This window comes from Lentinus tigrinus (genome assembly GCF_003813185.1).
Source record: "Lentinus tigrinus ALCF2SS1-7 unplaced genomic scaffold L226scaffold_66, whole genome shotgun sequence".
Lineage (NCBI taxonomy): Eukaryota > Fungi > Basidiomycota > Agaricomycetes > Polyporales > Polyporaceae > Lentinus > Lentinus tigrinus.
Genome location: NW_027137975.1, coordinates 1 through 12,899, shown reverse-complemented (window position 1 = coordinate 12,899; position 12,899 = coordinate 1). Strand labels below are relative to the sequence as shown.

Genomic DNA, 12,899 nt, shown 5'->3' with positions numbered 1-12,899 from the left:
CTTTATTCTCGTGCAACCGCACGAGCCAGATGCGCCCCAGAGTCCCAGCGGCACGTACAGGACACCGGCTCCAGAAGACTCCCGCACCACGCTGCACACTGGCGGCGGGTACCACGCCACTCAAACGCAGCCGGACTGCGACGAGCTCCCGGGTCCAAGATGGGAGCCCCGGACGCGATCCTCAAACGCCATCTCCCCTGCTCCCCACCTCGCGACAGAACGCGCCTGACCCCGACCTCCCTCCCCATGCCACTCAGAGTCGTCACAGCGACAGCGACAAGGAAAATGATGGGCCGGGACAGGTGAGTGATGACGAGCAGGATCTGGATCAGGAGCGCGAGGACGAGCAGGATGAAGACGGCGAAGCCGAGGAGCGAGACCCAAAGCGGCCCCGGCGTCGGCATCCCAGGGACACCATCCTTGACATGATGCACGATCTCACGGCGCGAAGGTGAGTCTCCTGTCCTTTTTTGCTCCACTAACAACAAGACGTCTTGCCATAGGGTTTCATCCAAGCTTGACAAATGGCACATTGCTGCCCGCGGGACCGCACGTCAAGTAACTATTTTCCCTCAGGCCAGAGCGGCCTTCGCGCATGGTCTCGACGTCGAGAATCTTGAAGAAACCAGCGAAACCGAGGATAGTCCCGCCGTGTTCGTCATGCTCCAGCCCGAGTTTCTACTTCCGTAGCTGATGCACATTGCAGGGACCGCGACACCATCGAAGAGTACAAATATCAATGTGCGCAATACATCAAGTTGATGCCGCACCTCAAGGACGACCTCGACACGCTCCTCATGGACCCCACTGCGCTCGCAGTTTATGGGAAATATGTACGTTCATGTCATGCATGTCTCTCACCGTTTACGCTGACATTGCCTATCTAGATCACCAATCGCGCCTCGGCCGCCCGCGGAGACGACATTGGCAACCTCAATAAGCTCATCATGAAGCTCGTCGCCCCCGTGCCTGAGTTGGCTAAGTGGCCCGGCGGTGTACCTCACCACGTAGCGAAGACCGATCGCGGCTGGATCAGCCCAATCTTCGGGCTGCTTCTTTGCCCGCAGGACCGTGTAGAGCGGTACATGGCTGATCCCGAAAAGTAAAGCCTGCATTGCTCATATAGCGTCCAACCGTCCGACTTTGCTAACATGTGTTGACTAGGTTCTGTCTCGACGTGCGCACTAACATCGAGATCGTCACCGCCGACGACTTCCCGATGTTCTTGTATGACCAGAACCAGGTCCAAGGCGACGATCCCCTAGCTGGACTACTTCGTGGTGTACTCCTACTGATGGTACGTCCGCCGCGCTGTCCGCTAACCATCGCTGAGGGCTATTACACAGATATTCAAGGCTCTGTTCACTGGACCTTCGTCAGCACTCTCGGGTATTGAAGACAAGACGTCGGGACGTGCCCCGTGGGCAGTAACGTACAAGATGACCCGCGTGGAGCCTCGTCACATTGTCTATGCCGCTGTTCTGGTAGGTTATCGCTACAAGTTACATTTTCTGTAGGTTCATGCTGACATCACTCTGGTGAATAGGCCCGCCACATCCTGTCCAGTCAGAGCGCGTGGTCCCGCAAGGATATCAACTTCGTCATGCCTGTATTCTACAAGAGGCTCGTGGACTGCTTCAAGATCCCATCCTTTTCTCAGGATATCCTCGCGTGGTATGACATGTGAGCTTTCCGCTCTTATACTCTAATGCGTCGCACTGATGAACTATCTTCTAGGCAAGTCTTTGGGACCGCGAGGACCCAGAGCGGCGCGCAGGACACTCAGCCTCGCGCGGACTCTATCGCTGGGAAGATCGCCGCTCGTATTGCGGCCCAGTCCGAGTCGGCTTGAGCCAATTATCACGCGCTGTCTACGTCTTCCGATTCCATGTACTTATACTACCTGTCATGAATGGAGCTCACACCTTCTCGCCTCCACTACCATCAGTCGATGTGATGTCATGGCCGACTGTTCCAGGGCCTCGATGTGAGCGATTGTCTGCAAGATGCCGCTTGACACTAGTGTACTCGTCAGTTCACTAACCTGCGCTGCAATACATCGGCTTGCTGCTGCAATGCACACCTTGCAAGACGTCCTCTGACTCTCAAAATCTCGATGCTCTGAGATATTGCAATGCAAGGTACAGTATTGTAACTACAAGGTGACTACCTGCAATCCCCCAGGTCTCCGTAGCAATGCTCGTCAATGCCCGTTAGCTCAGGCATTGCCTGTTGGACCTGTCAATGCCAAGGTGAGCTTGTTCCGGTCATTGCAATATAATCCCGCCGCCGCAGATGGACGAGTTGACGACTCCCATCTACTCCTACTGTCTCGCCGCCGGGATTTGGGGCGAGAAGCCCCAAATACCTCACTCAACATGCAGGAGCTGAAGTACAACGCCCCTTGCGCCCCTGTGTGCAGCGTCGTCGCGGCGCTTCTGAAATGAATTTCACCACCTCAACCATATCACAGTGATGCCTTCCTCAAGATTCAAATGGTCAGATAGCCCCTAGAGATGAAGCCGGGGGTGACTAGCGACTTGGGTTGTCTCGCATCCCAGGTAGCACGTTGTAAAAAGCTGAGTGACGCCTCCTCCATGGGAGGCAACTCTTTGTGACACATCTTGAAGGCTTCGCCATGATACAAGCAACCATCTTTGAATTACTTAGGCAACATTGGTACTCGGCGGTTTGGCCTGTTGTATGATAGCAGCACTGCATTGCGGGCGAGGTGAGTAAATGGTCACTTCTTGATTCGAGGATGTCCTCGCCCCTCCCCGGATTGGACGCCAGAGGGGCGACGTTGCCACTCAATAGAACGGCGACTGTTCATCTGCTCCGGAGGAGGCGTCACTCAGCTTTTTACAACGTGCTACCTGGGATGCGAGACAACCCAAGTCGCTAGTCACCCCCGGCTTCATCTCTAGGGGCTATCTAACCACTTGAATCTTGAGGAAGGCATCACTGTGATACGGTTGAGGTGGCGAAATTCATTTCAGAAGCGCCGCGACGACGCTGCACACAGGGGCGCAAGGGGCGTTGTACTTCAGCTCCTGCCTGTTGAGTGAGTGAGGTATTGGGGGCTTCTCGCCCCAAATCCCGGCGGCGACTCCAATTCGCACGGGAGACACTGAGAGCGGATGTGGCAATATGGCGAGTGATAAACGAAGAAGGTGTGTAGACGATAATCGCGGAGTCGGACCAGTACATAACTCATGGGCAAGAGCTGTATGAGTACAGTACGGGGTGTGGACTCGGTACTTGTTCAAGCTGTGGAGCTGTAAGCAAGCGCATTATCGAAGAGTACGGCAAGCGCTGCAGCACTGTTCGCCCTTGTCGACGACGGTGGCCTGGCGTCCACATCCCCGGCCCAGGGCTTCAGCCTCCGGCGACGAAGCGTCATCAGGAGCTGACCTTCTTGAGGGCACAGTTCGCGTGGAACGGGCGCTCCGGTGTACGCGGGATTAGGTCGAACGGGATCGGGCTCAAGGGAGCGCAGCACACGTATGACCGCCACACGCTTGCCGGAATGTTCTTTGAGCGTAGACGGCTCGAAGCAGCATAGAATCGAGCCTGTTGACGATTAAATGTGAGCTCTCTTGACTGTCTTACGATGCTCAACAACAGAGCGGAGGGATGCAGACTGACCTAAGAAGGGGAAATGGCGCTCCCGCTCACTAGGCGCGGATGCAGCGGTTTGAAAGCACGTTTCAAAGGATGTCATCCGCTGAAATCGAGTCCGCGCAATGTGTTTCTGGCCAACGAACACAAATTTATGCTCTAGTTGGTAAAGGGCTACGTCGAATGGCTGCCCGAAAGCATGCAGGACTCGGGAGCCCTTGGCGTCGCCACACTTGAACGAATGGTGATGTTCCCGTGCGAGCTCCATCACCTGGCGAGGAACAGCCATGTCGACGTCGGTGAGAAGATGCTGGAGTGGCGCAAACGTCTGATTGCCAGCAATAGTGGGAAGGGGGATGTACCACGGAACACCCCGTCGTGTCGTGTAGTCGACCCCGGAAGAAAAACTCGCAGGGTCGTCTGAAGGGGTGAGACGGAAGCGAAGCTCTCCTGCGAGCGGCGGGGCGCGAGGTGGTTGGCAATAGTACAGGAACCCGCTGAGCCTGCCATGGAAACCACTTGCATCCTGTTGCCCGGGTGACTCAGGGTGCATGAGCGTGACTCTTGGGTAGCCATCGCGGGAGGGGCGAACTTCGAGACAAGTACAATCTATGAGTCTCCACCCTACGGATTTGATATAATGCCCCGGCGTGAGGTTCTTCGGGTCCAAGGTACGGATAAGGCTAGACGTTTTCATCCGGCGAGCTTGAGGAGGATCTGAAAGAGCATCCGCTGCTGTGGCGCTCAGAGATGTGAAGGTCCGCGACGGACAGGAGCAAGATAATCCAGTATTCGTGCTGCCAGGAGTCAGCGTCACTTCTCGCCATCGTCCTTGACGACAAACGGGCACTTGAAGTCCACGAGGCATCGCGCATCGCCTAGGACGCAGGACGCGGTATACTGACAACAGATCATTTCTCATCGCCCCCTAGCTGAAGATGGAGCCTGTCGGAATCAATGTAAGAATCCAAAGTCCAATACCATGTTGAAAGTAATAACAGGCAGGACCGCGTACCGTTTCGCCGTTCGACAGAGGATCGTGGTTGAAGCTGAAGACTAAGTTCTTTCGCGAGCTTGAATCTCCCACGTGGCAATCATGAGACGCTCAACAGATCGCCGCCGCACGGAAATAATTTCTGTCAAGTCCAACGCACCAACCGACTATGACTATCGAGTACGATACCGCCAGTACTTGGTACATCTGCAGACACTAACCCCATGAACGATGCCTGTGCGCCATCCACTGCAACCACATCCTCTGCATTGCCACGATGTCATTCAGAAATCGAAGACAGCGCTCCTCCAGCCCTTGCGCCGCCTCTCGACCCTCTCCCTCACCTCACCCCTCCCCCGCGCACCCTCCACATCCTCTCTCACCCTCACCGCTCTCCGCACGCCCTCCCGCACCACCTCCTCTGCATACTCTTCCGCTCCTGCGACATCTCCAACTGCCTCTCGTGCCTCCTCCGTTGCACGCACCTTCACGCCCTCCGTCCCATCCTCAAGCACCTCAGGGGCCGACGCGCCATACGGCCCGCCTCTCCCAGGTAAGACCTGCGCACCGATCCCGACGGCGAGGACACTCTCTTCCGGCTCGGCAGAGGGCGAGGCTTGGGTGACGGTCGTCCGCACGATGCCCTGCACAGTCGCACGCGTCCGAGTCTCCACGAGCGGTTCCGTCTCCGTCTCGTCTGCGTCTTCTTCCGAGCACAGGTCCGAGTCGTTGTCGTTGTCGTTGTCGTCGTCTTCGGCGCCATCACCAGCAGCGTTCGATACCCCGACTTCCTCCAGGAGTGCGTTCCACCAGTCTTCCGCGCTCGGTGTCGCGCTGTCACGGTCTCCTTCCTGTTCCTGTCCCCACAACGCCTTCTGCTGCACTCTCGACCGCAGCCGTCCCCCGAAGTCCGCCGCCGCCTCCAACGCGCCCCGGATTTGTCCGCGGAGCACCCATCCCACCGCCACACGCGCCACTGGCCCTGCGAGCGGTTGCATGAGAGTCAAGCAGCCAGTACCTGCTCCGCGTGAGCGATATGTGCAGCCCAGGAACGTCAACACGGACGTCCGTCGCTCTGAACAGCGGCCGCGGTAGTGGATCGCCATTCTGGCTGTGGCCAACACCGTCGCAGCTAGAGTCACTAGTGAGGAACGACAGCCACCCGGAGTCCCGACCAGTGGAGACTGATGAGGAGTCGAACTCGAGCTCGACGTTAAAGTACCTCTTGCAGATGAGGCACCGGTTTCACCAATGTCGACGCTAATGAGCCCTTCATCTTCGTACGACGTGCATGACAAGGGCATCCCACAGCATTGTGCGCCCTTGTAGAGCACGTAGAATGCGACATCGTCGCGGCACCGCGGACTCAGCGTTCTACACGCACTACTCCGCGCTCTCGAGCGTGCAGGCGAACTGGGGCCTTCAACCTCTTCGCGCTTTCTCCTCCATCGACTCCGACGATCCGCTGCGCATGTCACTGAAAGGCTCCAAGGACACGCTCAGCTTCGTCAGTTCTCTTAGAGGGGTCATCCCGACCTCCCGCGCGATTACTTCGACAACGACTATGCTGAACCGGACCTGCAACCGCACTCGGAGTCGGACGGGCAAGAGGGCCATGCTTCGCAGGCTCTCGCGTCGTCCTCTCAGGCGTAACGCGCTGTTGTCTGCGGTTTTTTTGTCTGCGTTCTCCGTCCTTGTTGTTCTCGATTCCTGTGGTAGATGCGCATGCTCGGCCGCCCCGGCGAGCGTCCGAACGCCTTGCCGCCTGGCGCCGGGCGTTGTGCTTTTTGCTGCCCTCTGCCCAGCGCGACTGCCCTTCGCCCAACTTGCTCGGTCATCGAGTATCGTACGATCCTTGGCCTTATCACGCCTCGTCAGTATACAAAGTAAACGACTTGTACCGGGGTCGGTAGCGTTCAAACGAGGCCCGACTTTGACCCAAGTGTCGCGACGCCGTCCCTGCCTCATCCGGGACCATCGCGCGCACGTTGTCGGAGTTCGTACGACACTGATTCCGCAAATACTTGTAGATGTCGTCAAGCATATGTACATTGGCCGTGGCGGCCCAACAGAATACATTCACCGGAGACTACTGGAAAGTACAAGCGGGGCGAGCAACGGGAAGAATATAGATCTCGATACACAACCGATGTGCCGCATGGAGAAGCCATGAAGCGACAGTATGTTGTTCTACAGGGAGCGCTGGACTTCGCCAGTGGATGGACCTGTTGCGAATGTCAGAGACGGATGACATGAAGTTGTATATGTGAAGGGCACACCTCAAGCGAGCTTGCAGACCCGCGAATCGGAGATGGGGCGCGGCTGCACGTTGTCGTAAGCAGGACCCCAGTGCGCCATCCCCATATTCGTAGCCTCCTGCTCTAGGGCAGAAAGGTCATCACACCTGACATACTGGTGCCTCCGGAACAAGTTCACGATGTGGAGCGTCCAGGTGATGCAGGTGAGGCTGCCATAGCCAGGCGGCACCTGATTCAGGGGGAACGACTCCACTATCGTTTGGAGTCTGCCGCGGTCCTGCGGGGCGCAATGGCCGATCCGCAATAAACCAATGAGGAACATCGAGCCCATGGCCCTCCTGGTCAAACCATGGTCTGCGATCCAACCAACACCCATATTCTTGATATGATACTTGACTCCGGACATGGGGTCGATGTGATGATACAGGCCCCAGTGGCAGTTGCACGCGTCGGGCTGGTCGTTGGACTTGGTGCGAAGGAAGAGGATGATATAGATGCCTCCCACCACAAGGCGTTCGTCCACGATCCCCGGCTGCCCGCTGGCCATGATCGAAGTCTGTGAGAAGTTTCAATGTATCAGTGGAAGGCAGGAATCGTGTCCTTGAAAGTACAAAACTTACGCAAAGGCTGGGATTGCGTAGTAAGAGACTCGGAGACGGGAGGTACGTGTCAACGAAGCGGGAGGCAAGTTCGTGTCGACGTAGTGGGAAGAAGGCCGCGAGGCTACGCAGGAGTGGTGGATGGCGACGGCATATAAAGGTAGGGCTGACAGGTCGCGTGAGTCATCCGCCGAGGTGTTCACTGATACCGACGACGGGCCTGATGAGAATGAACACGATACCATAACGGCTGGGTCGCGGCATTTCACAATAAGAGAGTCCTTATCGAGGAATTTGCGGTGAGAGCCCGCCGCCCATGTGTCTCGAGAAGTTCCATCGTACAACAATTCAGACACATCGTGCGACAAGTACGCCGAGAACAAGGGAGGGCGCAGTCCGAAAGGGCCGCCTGAGGACATGTGCCAGGGATAAAGGGTGAGCTTGGCGAAACGCCAACACAGACAAATAGTTCCAAACAATGATTCGACGACTAACCGCCCCTCCTGACGGCACGAATTGAATTCTCACAAGGATCCCACTTGCACAGGGATTTCGAGTCATTGACAGTCAAGTTGGTTTCTCCATCCCGCACTGTACAGCTCCCGGGCCTTCGTGTCCGACGAGCCTGAGCCCTGAGTGGCCTTCGAACGGCTTAAACGGCAGCGCTACTATTAGAGCCAGGTTTCTCAAGGACGCTCTGTACAGGCACCGTATGCCGTGAGATAGAACACTTCCGAAGCTGTATCCGGCCAGAATACACGAGTCAGACAGGACTCGGAAGCTTTTCAAGTCGTTAACAGATGGTGTTCCCTGCTTCCCAGTACCCGTCCGTATTCCGGCCCACATGTGCGCATCATGAGACTGAATTCGCATCGCATTACCTCCATGCGGTATCGTAATTGTACACCGCCCGGTGTGATGCAGCCGCACCACAGAGACTTCTGATCAGCTGAGGCGATACTTCGAGTCAAGCTTACGCCTCGTTCTATCGATGTCTCTCATCGAGTCATCCGCACTGGGACCTATCTTGGAGTAAGCGCATGGACTATGGGGTGGTGGTAGAACTGTGTGACAGACATTCCCGCACGAACGAAACGCATGCGGGACTCTTTCGCGCGTGCGTCTCAGCCCCAAAAGAACTTGACAATTGACGTACCCAAGTCCTGGAACGGCTTGTTTTTTTAGCGATGTTCAACTGATTCTCACGTCTCACGTCTCATGTCTTGCGATATGCATTCATCGTCTGCCTAGAGGCTAGCCTAGGGGAGACAAGCTGAGGCCGCGCAGTACTAGTCAAGGGGATTTGAGGCATTACGAAGGATGATAACAGATTGACATTCAAAGCACATCAGCTTACAGTTAGGAAGTCGACAAGCATGAGCGGAACACCCAGCTATGCCGACCGTAGCGCAGACGGAAGTGAGCGGAGATTGTATATTATGAGCGGCGCTAATGGTGCGGAACGCCAGTAGCAACTTAGCACGTTGACAACACGGTGCTTCTCCTCCTCCTACCCTGTCCGCCATGAAACCCAAGTTCCCGCCGAGCGTAGCAGAGCAGCCTACACTTCCATGCCCACCTCTGGGACGCAAGTCCTCTCCCCTCTCCAGGAAACTTCGCTTCTATGTCCACGAGTGGCTTTTGATACCGCTGTCAGAGTGGTACACTTATCTCCGGGGCATCCCACAACAGCCCGCCATCTACTACCTTCCCTTTGGTTACATCCTCAAAAGCGCGCCTCGTCTCCGCGAAGAGGAGGGCTTGGCGATGAATCTAGCCCGCGCTATGGGTGTTCCTGCTCCCAGATTCATCTCGTTCGGCGAACCTCCCCCAAGCTACATCGCCAAACACCCACTCGCGACGCCCTCTCTCCTCATGACGCAAGTGCCTGGCATCGAGTTGAGCCTTCTCAATGATGATGAAGTCGACTTCGAAGTGGTGCGCAGTGACTTGCTCAGCATCCTCGCTTCCATGCGTCGATTTGCCAGTCCTTGGGGAGACGCGGTCTGCGGAATGGACGGAGGGCATCTGTATGGACCTCTGGTTCCTGGATCACCCCTCCCCCCATGTGCGAACGAGTCCGCCTTCTATGACACGCTACGAATCATTGGCAACTTGCCCAACGTCCCACAAGGAGCTGAGGCTTGCCTCGAAACGGCTGAGCGCTTCTTCGCTCTGCCTCGCCACGCCATTGTCTTTACACATGGCGATCTCCTCCGGCATAACATCATGGTCGGTGAAGATGGACACATCTCTGGCATCATCGATTGGGAGTCGGCGGCCTGGCTTCCCGAGTATTGGGAGATCAGCGTGACAACGGTTTTCAAAGGGTATCGATGGGGGCAGTTCATGGACAAGAAGGTCGCTTCGGACGCGTATGCCGCTGAGGTTGAGGGACATCGAGCAATGTTCAGTCTACTTGGCGACAGCTTATCGATCTTGTGACCGGTATGCTCACCTATATTCATCCTGCCTTGGTCAGCCGCTGACTGTCATGGATGTCAGCGTTACAACATGTAGTCAGCGTGTCGCGCGCGGCGGGTTTTTTGTTCAACGAGATTTGCCTATCCGACTTTATCTTCAGTGTCAACGTGACATAGGTGACTGCATGTATACACTTTGAACGTAACTATAAAACGTACATCAATGTCATGCCTAACCTTCACCACGTCCGGCCTCGGCGTCGACTTGTTCGACATCCTCTCCCAGATCGGGACCACGTCCGGCTCGTCCAAATCTCCAGCCCCGTCACATCCCCACACCACACTGCAAAGTACACCCACCGTCAGCTGCTTGAGTCCCGTAGCAGAGCGCCGTCGGTGGACAGCCTCTCGTGCGTCCCGAACCACACGCGGTCCTGCGGGTATGTGCGCGGGTTGTCCGGCAGGCCTCCGAGACCAATGTACCCCCTGACCGCCGTCAAGTTGCTCCCGCGGGGCGGATGATATCGAACACGCGCTGTTGTGTGCATGCACAAGTCAGCCATCAGCTCGTCTGCCGCAAGGCAGAAGGGAGCAAGAAACACGCACATTGTCATAGGCGTCACCCTGGGCACCATGAGGATCCTCCCATAGCTCGCTTATGGGGTGGTTGTATCCCAGTTCGAACCAGTGTCTTCAACGTCTCCGTCGGTGTCCGCGCCGTCAGGATTGGCGACCTCACCTCGAGCTTGAGCAGCGACCACGAGCGTCGCAAAGTCCGTGTCGACTTGCAACGGCCCTTCGAATTCAGCGCACGGTTTGTTCCATCGGCCCGGAAGCTATAGCAAGCTGTTTCACCCTAGATAGAGACGGGGACTTGCCTTTGCGTGCGCGAGAGCGAGTCGTCCGTCCACGAGCGAAGAAGCCACGGATATTGATTAGAAGGCTGGGAGCTAGAATGCAAAGGGGCGACGTACGATGTTTGTTCGTGTCTATGGTACATCTGCAGACGCTACCCTCATGAACGATGCCTGTGCGCCATCCACTGCAACCACATCCTCTGCATTGCCACGATGTCACTCAGAAATCGAAGACAGCGCTCCTCCAGCCCTTGCGCCGCCTCTCGACCCTCTCCCTCACCTCACCCCTCCCCCGCGCACCCTCCACATCCTCTCTCACCCTCACCGCTCTCCGCACGCCCTCCCGCACCGCCTCCTCTGCATACTCTTCCGCTCCTGCGACATCTTCAACTGCCTCTCGTGCCTCCTCCGTTGCACGCACCTTCACGCCCTCCATCCCATCCTCAAGCACCTCAGGGGCCGATGCGCCATACGGCCCGCCTCTCCCAGGTAAGACCTGTGCACCGATCCCGACGGCGAGGACGCTCTCTTCCGGCTCGGCAGAGGGCGAGGTTTGGGTGACGGTTGTCCGCACGATGCCCTGCACAGTCGCACGCGTCCGAGTCTCCACGAGCGGTTCCGTCCCCATCTCCTCTGCGTCTTCTTCCGAGCACAGGTCCGAGTCGTTGTCGTTGTCGTTGTCGTCGTCTTCGGCGCCATCACCAGCAGCGTTCGATACCCCGACTTCCTCCAGGAGTGCGTTCCACCAGTCTTCCGCGCTCGGTGTCGCGGTGTCACAGTCTCCTTCCTGCACCTGTGCCCACGACGCCTTCTGCTGCACTCTCGACCGCAGCCGGCCCCCGAAGTCCGCCGCTGCCTCCAACATGCCCCGGATCTGGCCCCGGAGCACCCATCCCACCGCCGCACGCGCCACTGGCCCTGCGAGCGGCTGCACGAGCAGCGAGTTGAGCAACCAGTGTCTGCTCCGCGTGAGCGATATGTGCAGCCCGGGGACGTCGACGTGCACGTCCGTCACTCTGAACAGCGGCTGCGGTTTTGAATCGCCGTTCTGTTTGTCGCCATCACCGTCGAAGCCAGAGTCATCAGTGAGGAACGACAGCCACCCGGAGTCCCGACCAGAGGAGCCTGGTGAGGAGTCGAACTCGAGCTCGACGTCGAAGCTCAGCCCCGTACCTGTTGCAGACGAGGCAGCGGTTTCGCCAATGTCGACGCTGATGAGCCCTTCATCTTCGTATGAAGTGCATGGCAGGGGCATCCCGCAGCATTGTGCACCCTTGTAGAGCACGTAGTACGCAACATCGTGCGCGTCTCCGCGCATACCTTCAACGTGCACGCGCGCTCGTGTCCGGGTCCTTGTCTGCGTCGTCGTCCTTGTCATTCTCGATTCTAGCGATTGATGCCCATGGTTGGCCGACGGACTCATCCCAGCGAAGAGCGTCATGAGCGGGCTTGAGCTCTTCTGAGGAATATCACTGACAGCACTATCCATGACGGTATTGTCCACCTCCACCACGACTTCGTTCCAGCTCTCCACTCGCATCCGATCCGGAACAAGCGAAGCCTGCATGCCCAAGGATTCGCTCCTTGAGCCACCCGTCGGGGCAGTGAGCAGCAGAGCATCAATCGCAGCCTCGACTGTGTTGTTCACAAATTCGACGCGCGGCATAGGGATCGCGCTCACGGCCCGCAGGACACGCGGGAGCAGCCAGAGCATGAAGCTCTTCATGGCCTCCTGCTTGGCCCGTTCCGCGCGATTGCGAGCAATCTTTGGGGCAGTCCAGAGCGCTGTTGCAGTCGCATCCTTGAATGAAGTTACGAGGTTCGACAACGCGTTGACTAGCTTCTGCGTCGTCCGGTCCTTCTGTAGGCCTGCTGCGAACGCGTCGACCTCACTGATGAGCGTCCGGATGTGCTGAACCCAGTGAGAACCCGGGTCCGAGAGCGACCGGTCTACGATACGCCGTGCTTCGTCGTACAAAAACTCGATGCGTACTTGCCCGACCCGCGACGACGCGAAGCTGGGATCGGCAAGCGCGCGGTCAAGCCAGTCCCCCACACGACGGGCAAAGCCTGGATCCGGTCGATGGGAAATGGTGAGGAAAACCGGCGGACATGAAGAATTTCCGACAAAACGGGGGGCAGTGTTG

The 12,899-nt window shown here is 57.4% G+C and overlaps 7 protein-coding genes across 7 annotated transcripts; 2 read left to right on the top strand and 5 right to left on the bottom strand.

Annotated features, from left to right (window-relative positions):
• Nucleotides 1–761: 761 nt before the first annotated feature.
• Nucleotides 762–1,852, top strand: L226DRAFT_473626 (uncharacterized protein; the record flags this gene model as incomplete). Its single annotated transcript, XM_067676531.1, has 6 exons — nt 762–833; nt 888–1,102; nt 1,165–1,297; nt 1,347–1,484; nt 1,547–1,683; nt 1,738–1,852. The coding sequence occupies 6 exons, from the start codon at nt 762–764 to the stop codon at nt 1,850–1,852; spliced, it is 810 nt and encodes a 269-aa protein (XP_067528890.1).
• A 1,145-nt stretch (nt 1,853–2,997) lies between these two features.
• Nucleotides 2,998–4,664, bottom strand: L226DRAFT_540781 (uncharacterized protein). The gene is made up of 3 exons (XM_067681945.1): nt 4,637–4,664; nt 3,649–4,566; nt 2,998–3,573 (listed from the first exon to the last, which is right to left on the bottom strand). Exons 2-3 carry the CDS (start codon nt 4,172–4,174, stop codon nt 3,266–3,268), a joined length of 834 nt encoding a protein of 277 aa, XP_067528889.1. The 5' UTR covers nt 4,175–4,566; nt 4,637–4,664; the 3' UTR covers nt 2,998–3,265.
• Nucleotides 4,435–5,742, bottom strand: L226DRAFT_563957 (uncharacterized protein; the record flags this gene model as incomplete). Its single annotated transcript, XM_067683596.1, has 3 exons — nt 4,980–5,742; nt 4,776–4,879; nt 4,435–4,521 (listed from the first exon to the last, which is right to left on the bottom strand). Exons 1-3 carry the CDS (start codon nt 5,719–5,721, stop codon nt 4,435–4,437), a joined length of 933 nt encoding a protein of 310 aa, XP_067528888.1. The 5' UTR covers nt 5,722–5,742.
• A 998-nt stretch (nt 5,743–6,740) lies between these two features.
• L226DRAFT_540779 (uncharacterized protein) lies at nt 6,741–7,535 on the bottom strand. Its single transcript, XM_067681944.1, has 2 exons — nt 7,494–7,535; nt 6,741–7,429 (listed from the first exon to the last, which is right to left on the bottom strand). Exon 2 carries the CDS (start codon nt 7,418–7,420, stop codon nt 6,896–6,898), a length of 525 nt encoding a protein of 174 aa, XP_067528887.1. The 5' UTR covers nt 7,421–7,429; nt 7,494–7,535; the 3' UTR covers nt 6,741–6,895.
• Nucleotides 7,536–8,957: 1,422 nt separating this feature from the next.
• L226DRAFT_540777 (uncharacterized protein) lies at nt 8,958–10,414 on the top strand. Its single transcript, XM_067681943.1, has 2 exons — nt 8,958–9,920; nt 9,978–10,414. Exon 1 carries the CDS (start codon nt 8,997–8,999, stop codon nt 9,915–9,917), a length of 921 nt encoding a protein of 306 aa, XP_067528886.1. The 5' UTR covers nt 8,958–8,996; the 3' UTR covers nt 9,918–9,920; nt 9,978–10,414.
• On the bottom strand, nt 9,969–10,731 carry L226DRAFT_346543 (uncharacterized protein). Its single transcript, XM_067674114.1, has 2 exons — nt 10,502–10,731; nt 9,969–10,430 (listed from the first exon to the last, which is right to left on the bottom strand). The coding sequence occupies exons 1-2, from the start codon at nt 10,528–10,530 to the stop codon at nt 10,037–10,039; spliced, it is 423 nt and encodes a 140-aa protein (XP_067528885.1). The 5' UTR covers nt 10,531–10,731; the 3' UTR covers nt 9,969–10,036.
• A 179-nt stretch (nt 10,732–10,910) lies between these two features.
• L226DRAFT_617578 (uncharacterized protein) lies at nt 10,911–12,866 on the bottom strand (the record flags this gene model as incomplete). Its single annotated transcript, XM_067687056.1, has 2 exons — nt 10,911–12,822; nt 12,857–12,866. The coding sequence occupies 2 exons, from the start codon at nt 12,864–12,866 to the stop codon at nt 10,973–10,975; spliced, it is 1,860 nt and encodes a 619-aa protein (XP_067528884.1). The 3' UTR covers nt 10,911–10,972.
• Between the last annotated feature and the right edge of the window lie 33 nt (nt 12,867–12,899).

Bases quoted from the DNA above. Each gene is read 5' to 3' on its own strand.
- L226DRAFT_540777 (XM_067681943.1), top strand. From the start codon at position 8,997: ATGAAACCCAAGTTCCCGCCGAGCGTAGCAGAGCAGCCTACACTTCCA.
- L226DRAFT_540781 (XM_067681945.1), bottom strand. From the start codon at position 4,174: ATGCACCCTGAGTCACCCGGGCAACAGGATGCAAGTGGTTTCCATGGC. The intron at 3,574-3,648 runs GTCAGTCTGCAT...AATCGTCAACAG, and splicing joins GCGCCATTTCCCCTTCTTAG to GCTCGATTCTATGCTGCTTC.
- L226DRAFT_540779 (XM_067681944.1), bottom strand. From the start codon at position 7,420: ATGGCCAGCGGGCAGCCGGGGATCGTGGACGAACGCCTTGTGGTGGGA.
- L226DRAFT_346543 (XM_067674114.1), bottom strand. From the start codon at position 10,530: ATGGTGCCCAGGGTGACGCCTATGACAAT. The intron at 10,431-10,501 runs GTGCGTGTTTCT...TGCACACAACAG, and splicing joins AGGGTGACGCCTATGACAAT to CGCGTGTTCGATATCATCCG.